The following is a 15,333-nucleotide window of genomic DNA, read 5'->3' as shown; positions in this document are numbered from 1 at the left end:
ATTTAGCCAAATTTGAATACTGATGGATTGGATGAAAGAGCTGGAAATTAAACTTATCCATCCAAACCAACAGAAACTAACGGAGACAAGGATCATCAGAATCATCAAAGGGATACAATCTGTCCCAAAAATGTACGTCTACACTAGTGTGCAAAAGTTTGCACCCCCTTTGCATGACATTACTAGGTCATAAAATGTGTTGTGTTGCTTCATTATGGTGTGTATTACAAAAAAATAAAAAATAAAATCCATTTAAAAAAAATACATGCTGCCAGACAGAATAATTACTCTATGGAAATAGAAGGAGCCGTGATATTTTCAGTAAATTGTGTACATTGTGCCATAAATCATCACAGCAACCTGTAATAGCATCTCACCACTTATTCCTGATTCTACTACTGGTGTGTGTGTGTGTGTGTGTGTGTGTGTTGATATACTATCATTGTACTAAACCATTATCCCATAAATATCACCTGCCATAGTTTAAATTGTTCAACTCCCTCTGTGCTGCTCTGGCATTTAAACAGTAATTATACCACTAATAATTACTTCTATAACACATTCATCTGCTTAACTGCATTAAAATGCTAAACATCCCGCCGTCATTAACGGGTTTCCTCTCTCATGCGTTCTTTCTCCGTCGGTTCTTTTTGCGCTCCAGGTCTAAAAGTCATTCACCATGCACACAAAATGCAGGCCGGGTCACAAGGTCAGGACACAACAATTTGTTTTGTTCTCTTTTGCAGCTTCTTCATTTTGTAGGTTGCAGAAGATCTTCAGGCTGTAGGGTTCTGGAAGCGGAGCTCTGTGTATTGTAGGGCTCTGGGTGGGTGCTATATAGAACCGTTCTGAGGAAATGAACAGAGTGACGAGTAATGGATTCTGGAATCCAGACTGAACCTTGGTTCTGTTCTTTATTAATTCAGTTCTTTTTTACCTCAGGGGATAGTTTAAGGTCAGGTTCTGTGGTTGTGTGTGTAGGGTTCTGTGTGGAACCGTATTGAGTATTGCTGGATAATAGATAAGAGATTTTTAGGGTTATATCTTGCTTGTAACTGTTGGAAGCTCTTGGTTAGCTCCAGAAGACTTTCTAGAGACTTGTTCAGTAAACGTTCTTAATTAAGTGATTTTAGGATTAATGTGAGAACCCATGAAGGTTCCTCTATAGAACCTTAAGCAAAAAAGAGGCAAAAATATGGAATGCTATAGGTCTTCTGTATGCTTCTGACTGAGAATTTTAAACTTTCTTTTCTCTCTCTTTCTCTCTCTCTCTCTCTCTCTCTCTCTCTGCAGGTTGTCCTCAGAGTCCCATGAGTAAGGCCACTCTGACGTTGATCACAGTAAGCACTTGCGTCCTAGCCGTGGTGTACGGCTCACACACCTCCTGCCCACTGACCGTCAAAGTCACGCTGCACGTCCCTGAGCACTTTGTCGCGGACGGTAAGCCGACATTCACTTTCTTTTAATGCTGTCACGCTTTCTTAAATCCACTCACCCTTGTGCGAACAGAGTTAATGGGAACAGTAGACGTAAACGAGAACCCACTGCAGATAGGAGCCAGCAGGGAACTGAAGTAACATTGGACCACAAGCTCCACGGGATTGTTCCGAGGACTCGTTTGTGACGGTTGTTTGGATTTGTATCTATCGTGTGATACGAACTGAAAAAACGTCAAAGCTGATATCTCTGTCGCTTCAAAAAATCCCTGATAGCTCACAGGAGATGAGTGAAAGTCTTTAATCTGTGAAGTTAGCAACTATCCTGCGTATTTAATAATGACTCCATGGCAGAAATCTGCAGCCGTCTGTGCGATCGACTCTGGATGAACTTTACGATTCAGTCTAGCCCTAAACAGTCACATGATCCGGAAACTTTCCCAAGGCTTGTATTTTCTCATCATGTCTCGGGGTCGAGTCAGCCATCTGCTGTACTGTTACACATAACATAGTGAAGCTGTCATTCCTCTTCATCAGCTTTTTGAAATCAGAGCCAAAAAATCCTCATGAAAATGTTTTGGGTTTTTTTTGGTGAATAAGCTTAACATATTTGTATAAAAAAAAAAAGTGTGTGTGATGAGGAGGCAGGACCCGAGGGGAGAGATGAGAGCGTGGAGCAGATGGAGGAGAACAAGTTCTCGACCCTGCCTTACATGGCAGCTATACATCAGTTCTAAAGGACCTGTGAAAGAGTGCCAAGATATCTCAGAAATCTTACACACACACACACACACACACACACACACTGGATCTGAGTGTTCAGAATATCAGGTCAGAGGTCAAAACACAAAAGTGTCATGGACTGCTGGACATTTTCCTTGCCAGAGCACCAGAGGGCGGTCTAGCAGGGTTCCTTGATGTTCCCATATGCTTTTTTTATGTTGTGTTTGCATGTGTGCTTGCCCCACCCCATCCTTCCTCCTGTTCCCTGCCTCTGCACACCTGTTCCTTATGTTTCAATGATTACTTTCCCTATTTATCCCTGCTGTCTTGTGCTTCTGTTTGCTGAGTCCTTGTCATTTATGTAGTTTAGCCTCCTGGTTTCTGCTGTTTGTTTTTGTGTTTGTTATTTTGTACTTAGTTGCCTAGTTTACCCCAGTGTTTCCATGTCTCTGTAGTGTTTGTTATTTATTAATAAAATACCAATTTTTTCATCTTATCCCTGCATTTGGGTCTGGATTCTGCACCAGTGGAGGCACCAACTCCTGACAAAAAGAAGTCTTATATGATGGTACTTCCTGTATGTCAGACCCATTGCAAAATAAAGACGGTTTTCTCAACAGGAATCAGGTTATATAAAAGCTTTATATGCGACTATCAAAGCTGTGCCCCCTAGCCTGGAGTAGCCTCAGATTCTTTATCTCATGTATTTATTTATTCATTTATTTTGGCTATATTTTAAGCTTTTTACCTATTATATAAAATGCTTTTCAGTTTATCATGGTTGTAAAGAGTGGTTGTTTGAATTTCCATAGATTTCCTGTTGCTAATTGTTCTCATTAACAAGCGTGACACTCGCCGCAGCGAGGGGAATGTGGAGAGAGGCACGGAGTCAGGGATCAGAGGCAATTAGTGTTTTAGTGCTCTTTTTTGAAATAAATGGTGGTGAAGGTGTAGCGGTGCTGAAGATTGTGGGTGTTGAAGGTGGAGCTTGGGTGAAGAAGTGGGTCAGCGGAGACGGCGAGGCAGGTCCCAGGAGTGTCGTCAGTTTCAGCCTGCAGATTCTGGAACAGAAGAAAGGGTGCAGAACATTAGCTTCCACCCACAGGAACTCAAACTCTTACCTTCCCTTTACTCCTGAGCCTAGTTCCCTCCTTTCAGAGGGTAGAGTGCTTAAGAGCGCACCTGATTGGTTCCTCTGTTTTTGGCCACTCTGCCTCGCAGTCACACTCCACGGTGCTGTCCATGGTGCTGAAATGCTGCAGTTTCTTCTGTGCCACTATTTTAATAAGATGAGAAGCGGTTTTGTGTGACTTGTCCGCTCCTCCGTTAGACAAGCTATTTCTGCCTTCCAAAACTATTTCCCATAGCATTCCCTTCTGAGAGTCTTTCTGCATGGGAGCATCATCAGAAGGACATGTTCATTAAGTATCAGCTGGATTAGTTAGAGTTTTGTTTTTTTTTTCCTTCGGAAACTGAAGTCGGGTGTTTCTGAATAATTCAGACTGAACCATCTGTCACACTAACAAACATGTCCTTCTGATGATGCTCCCATGCAGAAGAAAGTAAAAAATCTGACACAAACATGTGAATAAAAGAAAAGATGAGTTCGATGCGGTTCGGATCAGACTCAAAACGGAAAGATCAAAATGGCTGTGTTAATTCATTCGCGATTGTTATTTCTGCTCAAATGCCAGAAGGTTTTTCTGCATAGAGCACATAGTGTCACAGGGACAGCAGCTTTCTCTTTTTTCAGCCTCCGCAGTCAGTGATATCCATCAGGTCCTGAGTTAGCACCACAAATTCAGCTTCAGAATGAGTGGAAAGAGAACATCGGAGGAGCTGTTAGTGATTCTGAAGGTCACGGAGAGTCAATTGATTATAAAGAGTAGGTTAAATGACTGACTCTAAAGGTCAACTGGTCAGAGACAGTGACAGTGGTCTTACAGTGACATACATATAACTGCCTACATTCAATTTAGTTAATTATAAATACTATACATTTATATAGGAATACTTTTAATATCGCTTTCCATTTTTATGCAACGTACAATCCTCATTTTCATGAAAATTTGATGGTGATATACAGTGCTGTGTGTGTGTATACAGGCAGCAGCTTTGTGGTGAGCATGGGCAGTTACCTGGATGTGTCTAACTGGTTAAACCCGGCCAAGCTGACGCTGTATTACCAGTCCAACTCGTCCTCGCAGTGGATACGTGATTACTGCGGCCAGAGGACCACAGAGCCCTGTGAACAGCTGTGTGACCAGGATACTGGTGAGTCTAACACACACACACACACACACACACACACACCTTCCCTAATAGGTCCAATCAGATCAGCAGAGGCAGGTCATGTTTAGTGTCCTTTTAATTAAACAAATTTGTGCTACTGATTACATTCCTGTGTGTGTGTGTGTGTGTGTGTGTGTGATTAAGAGCTGAAACACAGACAAACAGAGCTGCAAGTAAAAACTGTAATGAAGGGCAGAATATCACATGACTCGAGCGTGAGCACTGCATACTGACACACAGGTATATGTTTAATTAATAACTTATTAACCCTTTATTACTAGTTAATAACAACATGACATGACATGATTATGTGAAATAAGGCATTTATGTATTCATTTTTTTTTTATTTTTTATTTTTTAAACTACATTTTACTCTGTTTAGTTATTTGTTGTGGTTGTTGTTTTTCCACTTAGGGATAATTTTGAAAGTTTGCATTGTTTTCTTAAGCTGGTTTTGTTATGCAGATCTGGCAACCCTGAATCCTGTCAAATAGTAAAGATAAGGACACCATGATGTGTCTGTTATTAGTTTTCTTCCCCGGTTGAAGCTCTTTTACCTGATGGTGTGTGTTTACTGATGCAGTGTGTTAACTGAATGCTGCTCCCTCAGTGCCTGCTTCCTGAAGGCCAGAATGAAAATTAAAGGTAAAGCATGAGAGTAAATGTGAGCTGTTGAGTAAAGATCATGGGCAGGATAGTGGTGTGTGTGTGTGTTGCTCAGCTTATCAGGAAAACCCACAGGACCTGATAAAGTCCTTGAGCGATAGATTAATGCAGAAGGTCAAGAGAAAAAAAATATTATTGGTATAGCGAAGGGTTTGTTGGTCAGCTACAAAACTCTGTGTGTGAGTGTGTTTGTGTGTGTGTGTGTGTGTGTGTGTGTGTGAGTGAGTGACGGAGTCATGGCCTGCATGCATCTTCCTCCAAGGAGGTGTATCTTCTGTACAGATCAGTTCCAGTCGAGAAGATGTGGCCTGTCTACCTATCAGGCTTGTTAAAGGGGGTATGGCCTGTGTACCTGTCAGTCATGTTAAAGGGGGCATGGCTTGTAGACATGCCAGTAACATTTAAAAGGATGTGGCGTACCTGTCAGTCACAGTGAAGGAGGCGTGGCCTCTGTGTGTATGTCAGTCACAAAAAAGGGGGCATGACCTGTGTACCTCTCAGTCATGTTAAAGGGGGCATGGCCTGTAGACCTGCAGGCATGTTAAAGGGGGTGTGGCCTGTAGACCTATCAGTCACATTTGAAAGGATGTGGCCTCTATCTGTCAGTCACAGTGAAGGAGGCATGGCCTCTGTACCTGTCAGTCACAGTGAAGAAGGCGTGGCCTCTGTATATGTCAGTCCCAAAAAAGGGGGTGTGGCTGATGTGCCTGTCAGTTTCAGTGAAGATTTTTCTATTTTTTGTAAAAGAGAAGCTTTGAGGAGAGTGTTTTCTCAAAAACCCTGATATCAGTCTGCCTCACACACACACACACACACACACACACTTCCTTTTCATAACCTGAATGGCAGACTGTGTTCTGAAAAGCTGTAATTTTGGGAACAGAATGAAGGGACAGAAAGAGGGTGTGAATACAAGAACTCATTTTGTGTCTGTAATAGATGGGAGGTCGGCTTTCATCTTCACTCACACAAACACACACGCACACGCAAACACACACACATACACACACGCACACACACACACAGACGCACACACACACAGACGCATACACACACAGACACATACACACACATGTGCACACATGCATTTCTGAAGGATTCTAACTACCTGCTGTGTGTGTGTTTGTATCTGTGTGTGTGCTCGTGTGTGTGTGTGTGTGTGTCGTCCTCTTAGATGCCTTCCTTTGTTATATTTTCATCTTTGCATCCTTATTTTTACTCCTGTTCTTTATTATATGTATTATTCGTTGTGTTTATTTCTGGCTTTTCCTGTATCTCTGTGTGAATTTCTGACTTTTTAATTATTAAAAAAAATTCTTTTTAAATTATTATTATTATTATTATTGTTATTATTATTATTATTATTATTATTATTATTATTATTATTATTATTATTATTATTATTATTATTATTATTATTATGACAGTAAAATATTCCAAACAAAACAGGCACAATGTAATATATATATTTTTTTATTTTTCTATATATTTCAGAATTAAAAGTAATTACATGTTACGATAATAAATAATTACAAAATGATTTATACAAAAATAATCACACTGTTTAAATAAAGTAATTTCATTTAAATAATTATTTATTCTAAATAAATATTTGAAAAAAAATCTAAAAAATATTAATATATTCTAAATAAATATTAACAAATTTATATATTTTTATTATTTTCTTCATCAATTAGAATAGCTCCACCCACAAATCCAGAAATTGTACTTAAAAAAAGTTTGTTGTTGTAGCTGCAGCTTAGAAAAATAAAAAAATAAAAAGTTCCAGCCTGTATGTTTTTTTTTGTTATTGTTGTATATTCTCTGCTTGTTTCTGGTCATTTGCTGAAACCATCTGCTTCAGTTTTCTATCATTTTATATCACAAAAGATAAAAAGCATCTGCCGTGTGTTTTAATATAAATCTAAATATACATCTATATCCACCATCTGCAATCCATTTCCTTTACTTTTTTCTAACATCGCTGCTGTTTTTTTTTGTTTGTTTGTTTCATTTCATGTGTTCAGGGAAATGTTGAAAGCCTTTTTACACTAATTGTGCCACTTTACAGTTTCTCAGTCTTTTGAAAGTGAATTCTAAACTTTAGAAACATTTCTCAGCTTGCCAGAAAAAAGGTTTTTCTTTCTTTCTTTCTGTCCTTTTACATTTAATTGTTTGTTAGGAAATTCTTATTTATTTATTTATTTATTTATTTATTTATTTATTTATTTATTTATTTATTTATTTATTTATTTATTTATTTATTTTTATTATTATTATTATTATTGTTATGCATCTGTCATCTGCAGGCTTTATTTTCTATTAAAACAAATTTATTTCTAAATCTTATACTTATTTTAAATCTGAAAAGAAATTTGAAACAATTAAAGCCTGTTTTATTCAAATAAATAGATGGATAAATATACTGCTAGCCATATGATTTTTTTTTATCTACTTAAACAAACATACATAAATAAATAAATAAATAAATAAATAAATAAATAAATAAATAAATAAATAAATAAATAGAAATTTCATGTAATTCATGTAATTTCATTTACTTTTTTTGTTTACTACTCTCTAGTGTTATTTTATTTGTGTATTCTTTATTATATACTTTATTTAAACAATAGACTCAAACACAGAATTGTAGAATGTTTACTAATAGTTTTTAAAAGCTATCCAGTGAGAAACAAAAAAAAAAGCACACTCCTTAGAAAGTAGGATATTTAGTAATATTTATCTAATCTACAGCTGACGTGGTTGAATCAGATGTTCACATTTCCTCGTGTCCCTCAAGAACAATCCCAGAGTGAAACGTCGCCTTGTCCGTATCTCGGAATCGATAAATCCCGTTCACGTCGGCTTCCTTTTCCAGGTGTGTGCCGAGTGCTGGAGACGGGAGAGCAAGAGCGAGAGCGTAACGCATGATGATAAACCAGCAGAGGCAGGAAACAACGTCTTAATTCATTTCCTGCTCCTGTGAACATGTGAGAATGGGAATAAAAGTGAAAGGGCCGAGTGAGAGATAAGCGGCGGGATGTGTGTGAAGAGAAAACACGCAATGATGATGCGGTATCTGGTGTAAAGAAAAAAAACAAAAACAAGTTTCTGTAATAACAAACAGTCGAGAAAGGAACACGTGTCTGTTACACATTCAGCTTGGACAAATACATCGCTTTTTATACAAAAAACTCCAACTCGGCCGCTTCCACGTGTTTCTACACAAACAGCTTTGTGTGATTTTGTGTTAGCAAAAAAAGAGGAAACACAAAGGAAGATCCAACTTGACCTTTTTTCCTTTTCTCATTCACTTATCCAACTCAGTCGAGTGGCTGAATCTCATCACCCTCTGAAACACTCTGAACATATATTGCCTACGTAGAGCCTTCATAACACATTCATAACTCATATAAAGTTGTATAATTAGTGAAAAATTCTATGTGGTCTCCTTCTTCTTCTTTTTCATTATTGAGCTAAGTCAAGTGAACCACATTGCAATTTCAGCTGGCTCTAGTTGGAATAAGTGTTACTAAACATAAGTCCGTTGTTATAACAGTTGTTATAAATGAATACTGAATTCTGTCTGACATTTTCATATTCAATATGACAGCACAAAATAGACAGAATATGCATCCATCCATCCATCCATCCATCCCTCCATCCACCCATTCATCTATTAATAAATCAAATATTTATTCTTGTATAAATATATACATTATATTTTTCCGTAAAGCTTCATCTTCATCCCTGCATCACCTTGTTGTTGTTGTTGGCATAATGAGGTCACTATTCCTTTTTTTTTTCCACACTCCTAATCATACATCTGACCATCGTGTATGAGAACACTTTTCCTCTCACACCACTGTCGTGTTGCTTTTCTCATTTACTGTATCTGCTGTGATTTCCCTCTGGCCCACTAGATTCTCCTGTCTCTCTCTCTCTCTCTCTCTCTGTCTCTTTCTCTGTCTCTCTCTCAGGAGATTTAGCGGTGATTTAGCCGACGGAAACCTCTTGTCTTTCTCTCCACACACTCCACCACATGTTTGAGTTGTAAGAGGGAATTCTGGGCCGGTTGCCAGGTCAATCTCAGCTCCCTGCCGGGGTTTGATTAAGGGGTTAGGAGATGGGGTTAGATCCTCCAGGTTTATCCCGCTTCTGAGTCAGGAAAAGCTATTTTACTCATGGCTTCGTGAAGCGTTCCGATATTCGCCCATCTGTTTACACTCTTCACACACACACACACACACAGAAACACAGAGCCAAAGAATTCATCACAGGATCCTAACCTAACTCAGGTCCTTAAGTCAAAAAAAAAAAAAAAAAACCCAAAAGATTCTGTCACTTCTCTCAGCTGTTCCATCAATTTGATGCCATAATTAATGTGATGACTGGAATAAGCCTTTATAAACCGTTGTAATTAAGCTTATGTCAATTGTTTCAAGTACTAATCTTATGTAGGCTTCTGTAAACTGTCATAAAAAGCTTATACATGTGTGCTATGAGCTTATGATCGCTGCTTTATGTCAAAATAGATCAAGATTACTATTTCATCTAGCTCTAGTTGGAATAAGTGTTGCTCATGTCAGTTGTTATGACAGGTTTATGTAGGTGTTCTTGAATACTGTGTTAAACTGATGTCAAATTGAACACGACAGTCGGATATAGATGGATTACGCCTTTATAGATATTTATGTAGTTTGTTGTCAGCCGTTATAAAATGCTTATGAAGGTGTTCATAATTGCTGTCCTGTGTCAAGTTTACACAATTACCATTGTCATGTAGCTCTAATTGGAATAAGTGTTACTAAACATAGGTTCATGACACTTATGTAGGTGTCTGAAATACTGTATAATGTCATCATGACATCAGATTTAACATAAATGCCAGATATAGATGAAATATGCCTTTCTAAATGTTCATGTAGGTTTATGGCAGTAGTTAAAATAAAATAAAGAGCTGGTGTGTTTTCTGTACAGATCATTTCCAATCGTGAAGGTGTATCTGTGTACCTGTCAGTCCACATAAAAGGGGGCGTGGTCTGTGTACCTGTCAGTCATGTTAAAGGGGGCGTGGCCTGCAGACCTGTTAGTCACATTAAAAAGGGTGCGACCTCTGTACCTGTCAGTCACAGTGAAGGAGGCGTGGTCTCTGTACCTGTCAGTCAAATCAAATGTCTTATAAGGACTCATTAGGATTTATGTAGCTGTCCACAAATAGAGGTTTAGATGAAATATGCCTTTATAAATGTTTATTATTATTATTATAAAGAGCTTACCTAGGGGCCCCGCATTATGTCAACATGACATGACATTGAACACAACAGTTAGATGTAGCTGGAATATGCATTTCTAGATGTATTGTTATGTTGGCTCAAGTGGTTAAGGCTCTGGGTCGTTGACCAGAAAATCAGGGGTTCAAGCCCCAGCACTGCCAAGTGGCCACTGTTGGGCCCTTGAGCAAGGCCCTTAACCCTCTCTGCTCCAGGGGTGCCGTATCATGGCTGACCCTGCGCTCTGACCCCAACCTTCAAGGATGGGATATGCGAAGAAAGAATTTCACTGTGCTGTAATGTATATGTGACAAATAAAGGCTGTTTCATTTAATTTTTTTCATGAAGGTTTAAAATCACACGTAGGTCAGTTTACAGTAAATAACCCTGATAAAATAACCTTATTATTTTTTATCCTAGTTTATCAATCAGTCTGGATTTATCCTGTTTGGTTCTTAAACATGAATCCCTTAAATTCCTGCAGCCTGCATTGATTTCCTTGAAATTGTGTGAAAATATGCATCGGGACAACAACCTCCCCGTTCCCGCGCCTATGCCATGAACCTTGAAATCGGAAAATTGCCCATACGGCCTTTAGCGAGATTGGAAAAGCATTCTAATGAAACCTATCATTAATCACGCGGGTCAGACACTGGAGAGAACAGAGGAGAAAATGATTACAGCCTGGCCTCCTGCCTCCTGCCTTCCACCTCCTGCCTCCACTGCTTGATAGCGATCCGCATTTTGCCCTTCATTTAAAAATGAAATAAAACGCCGAATTCAGACAATAAAGATACAGAGGTCTGAGTTCTGTTCGTTCTTTTTTCCCACATCCTGTAAAGGCCATATGTAGAACAACTTACAGTATGAATGGATTTGTATTATTACATCTTAACTTAATGTACAGCGATCAGGTATAACAGTGTGAGCAGTGAGAGGTGATGTGAATAAGACTGATGATCTCCTCATCATGGCACCTCTTAGTGGGTGGGATATATTAGGCAGCAAGTCAATATTTTGTCCTCAAAGTTGATGTTAGAAGCAGGAAAAATGGACAAGCGTAAGGATTTGAGCTTTGAGTTTGACGAAGGGCCAAATTGTGATGGCTAGACCACTGGATCAGAGCATCTCCAAAACTGCAGCTCTTGTGGGGTGTTCCCGGTCTGCAGTGGTCAGTATCTATCAAAAGTGGTCCAAGGAAGGAACAGTGGTGGACCAGCAACAGGGTCATGGACGGTCAAGATGCATGCGGGGAGCGAAGGCTGGCCCAGGTGACCCGATTCAACAGGCGAGCTACTGTTGCTCAAATTGCTGAAGAAGTTAATGCTGGTTCTGATAGCGAGGTGTCAGGGCTGTTGTGGCAGCAAAAGGTTGACCAACACAATACTAGGCAGGTGGCCATAATGTTATGCTTGATCTGTGTATTTATAAGGCATTATAAGCATGTTTATGCTTGTTCATGAAGCCCATTACACTGTATAGTAATGTTTATAATGAATTCATAAATGGTTATCATTTATAAGCATATTATATCAACCCTACTGAATCAGTTCAGTCAATTTAAAATGGATGCAAATGGAATAAACCTTTCTAAATGATTATGTAGGATTATGCAGGCATCTATGAGCACTGGAGCAAAACGTTTCGCAGTGGATGTTAAATTCATCTGTTTTTTGTTTTTTGTTTTTTTTAACAGGAACATGTCGGAACACTAACACAAATGAGACAGAACCTATTTTTTTTTTCCATGGTGAGATTTTCAGTTTCATTAAAAAAGCGTTAAAAGTAACATGACAGAAAATGGCACACGCTATTTTCGAAGACGAGAACTGATGTTTCTGCAACTGCTCTCACCAGAGCTGAGACTTCAGCCGCTAGAATGACATTAGCGACGTGTCACCTGCCCATGTGACAGAGAAATTATTCTGGAACAATCCATCAGAGGATCATCACTCTGTTCTCCGAAGCTGCAGCTAGTGCTCTTTGCTAACGCCCAGCTAGCGTTATTGTTCTTTGGATGGCAGTTTTAGCACCTGGCTAACGGCTTTGACCTTCCAGATTGGGGTGAAGGAGCTACATCCGCATGCAGATGAGCTGGTTTTATTAGCGGCAGGCTCGGCTCCTTTCAAACTCTTTTATATCCTGCCACGAGAACCAGAGGCTAAAAGAAATGTTCAGACTTTCAAAAAGACCTTCATGAGACGTCCTTCCATTCAACCTGCCCTCTAACTTTATTTTAAAAAAAAGAAAGGAGCTCAAAAATGTCATCAAACTTGAAAATTGCTTAAACGCACCTTTTCAGGAGGACGGCGGCGGCGATTTGAAGGCAATCTGCAGGTTGAATCTTTCAGGCGCTTGTTGAAAATGTTTTGAATTTGAACTCTCTGAAGTGGAACAGCTCAACAACAGGTCACCTACAGCCGAGTGGAATTTAACAGACGTTTCAAAAGGTTCATTTATTTATTTTTTAGATTTTTGGCATTGAGGAGAATTTATCAGTCACGTAAAGGGGAAAAAAAAGTGTCTCAGGTATCTGCAAAAACTTATTTAATTCTTTATTAATGTTCTAGTTTTAAAATTCATGGCCTCTATGACGGCCTCACATGCAGATCAGAGTCATTCTGCCCGCATTTTGTCACATGACACACTAATCAGAGGGGCAACATCATTTTTTTTAAAATTTATTAAGATTCATGTAACATTTTTCTTTTTTTTGTACTTCAAACATAAGCATTTTAGGCTGAAACCTTCTGCTTCAGTGCTGCAGGATTCTTGATTCTGATCGGTTGATTGTGAAGGTGTTGAATAACTTTCTGCCATTAGTGCAGGTTTATATAAATGTTTTGGCTTTAGTATCCTGGCGTTTCTATAGCAACAGATAATTCGACGTAGCTTGTACAGAAGATAAATTAATTATCATCAGTCGCTGTGGTGTAAGAGGAATAAAACACAGGGATAAAGCTGTTATCTGCTTCAGTGCATCAATCTTGTCATTGATTATTTTCCTGTAACAGCACAACACACAAGTGTTTTATTCTTTATACAATGTATATTTTTAGGTAATGCAATTCCTGTTAGCCCTGGTGAGGGGGTGTGGCCTGTGTGATTGTCTCTTTCAGTGAAGGAGGCGTGGCCGGTGTAGATTTCACTTTCTCTGAAGGAGGTATGGCCTCTGAGTGTAGGTGTCCTTAAAAGAGGCATGCCCTTTGTTTCGGTCTCTTTCAGTGAAGGAGGTGTGACCTGTGTGACTTTCTATTTCAGCGAAGGAGGCGTGGCCTATGTGAGTATCTCTTTCAGTGAAGGAGGCATGACTTGTGTGAGTGTCGCTTTCAGTGAAGGAGGTGTGGCCTATGTGACTGTTTCTCTCATTAAAGAAGCCAGTGCAAGTGTCCTAAAAGTGCAAGTGTCCTAAAAGGGGCGTGTCTTTTGTGTCTGTCAGTTATAATGAAGGAGGCATGACCTGTGTAACTTTCACTTTCTATGAGGGAGGTGTGGCCTCTGACTACAGGTGTCCTTGAAAGAGGCGTTCCCTTTGTGTCTGTCTCTTTCAGTGAAGGAGGCGTGGCCTGTGTGAAGGAGGCATGGCCTGTGTCACTGTCTCTTTCAGTAAAGGAGGAGTGGCCTACATGACTGTTTCTTTCTTATGGCTTATGTAAGTATCTTTTTCAGTGAATGAGGCGTGGCCTCTGTGAGTGCAGTTGTCCTTAAAAGAGGTGTTCTTTTGTGTCCATCAGTTTCAATGAAGAAGGCATGGCCTGTGTGACTGTCTCTTTTACTGAAAGAGGCGTGGCCTCTGTGAGTGCAGGTGTCCTTGAAAGAGGTGTGTCCTCTGTATTTGCCAGTTTTAGTGAAGGGGGCATGGCCTTTATGGCTGTCAGTCCGATCGAAGGGTGCATGGCGCCTCTGTCAGTCCAAGATTCCTCATGAGGGGGTGTGGCCTCTGTGCCTGTCAGTCTAAGTGAAGAAGGTGTGTCCTTTGTGCCATTGAAGTAAAATAGTCTCAGGGATAATGAATTTTTCCAGTGCATTACATCGTGGTAAATGAAATGATCCATGATCCCTGGTGGCATTTGTTCAGTTTGGGCTTTTCACTGGAGGAAAAAAAAAAAACACAAAAAATATGAAAAACGTAAAGCAAGTTCACAAGCAAAGAGTTCAAAAACGGAACTAAAGGGAACTGATTGTATTATTTTGACTTGTTTTCTTTTTTTTTCTTCAGATTTATGAATCTCGCTGCTTATATCTTCTGACAGCTCATAAATCAGCTTCCTGTGAGCCACAGCACGTCACGCAGAGAAATCTCAGGAGATGTGATTCGCTAGTGCTGAAGGAGTTTACTGAGACGCTGGAATACAGCAAAACAATGAGAAACAACCTGAACTGAACTGAGGAGAAAGTAGAGTGGAAGGAAGAGGTGTAGAGGAAAAAAAAGGAAAGAAAATAAAAACAACTGGTTGTAAAAGGCTGAGTAGGATTTTCAGTGTAAATTGGATTCTATTTATGTTGGTTTGTGAGCAGAACCGTGATGGGGAACAGGTGGTCCGTATTAGCGACGTAGCAGCAGGGGACGAAACGTTGCACCTCGATATAAATAACACACACTTTCTGAATCCTCGGTGTGGATTTATCTAGAACAAATTGACCTCGAATTGAAAATGCCGTGTTCTTGAATTGTTTATAAAATGTAAAAGTTCCATTAATCGGTGGAAAAGGTCCAATAATGTTTACAGAAGCTCTTCAATCATATAACAAATATAAATCAAAGAGTTTTAAATAAATTCATTTAGAATTTTTTTAAAAAATGCTAAATATATAAATAAGTAAAGTGAAATCCATGAACAGTTAATTACATGAAATGCTGTCTTGATATTCATATTCATGAACAATTTATAACGTATTCATAAAGCATTCGTAAAGACAATATAAGTCATTATAACACTTTC

General features: G+C 39.1%; 1 protein-coding gene across 2 annotated transcripts in view; it reads left to right on the top strand.

Annotated features, from left to right (window-relative positions):
- The window catches only part of LOC131348162 (astrotactin-2-like), a 384,655-nt gene that overhangs the window by 191,332 nt on the left and 177,990 nt on the right, over positions 1-15,333 (top strand). For both annotated transcript variants that reach the window (XM_058382844.1, XM_058382845.1), the window contains exons 6-7: positions 1,294-1,440; positions 4,266-4,433. In XM_058382844.1, coding sequence (XP_058238827.1) covers positions 1,294-1,440; positions 4,266-4,433 — 315 coding nt within the window. The remainder of the gene's footprint in view (positions 1-1,293; positions 1,441-4,265; positions 4,434-15,333) is intronic.

This window comes from Hemibagrus wyckioides, linkage group LG28 (genome assembly GCF_019097595.1).
Source record: "Hemibagrus wyckioides isolate EC202008001 linkage group LG28, SWU_Hwy_1.0, whole genome shotgun sequence".
NCBI classification, from domain to species: domain Eukaryota; kingdom Metazoa; phylum Chordata; class Actinopteri; order Siluriformes; family Bagridae; genus Hemibagrus; species Hemibagrus wyckioides.
The sequence above is the reverse complement of the archived record's forward strand: the minus strand, read 5'-3'. Positions and strand labels throughout refer to the sequence as shown.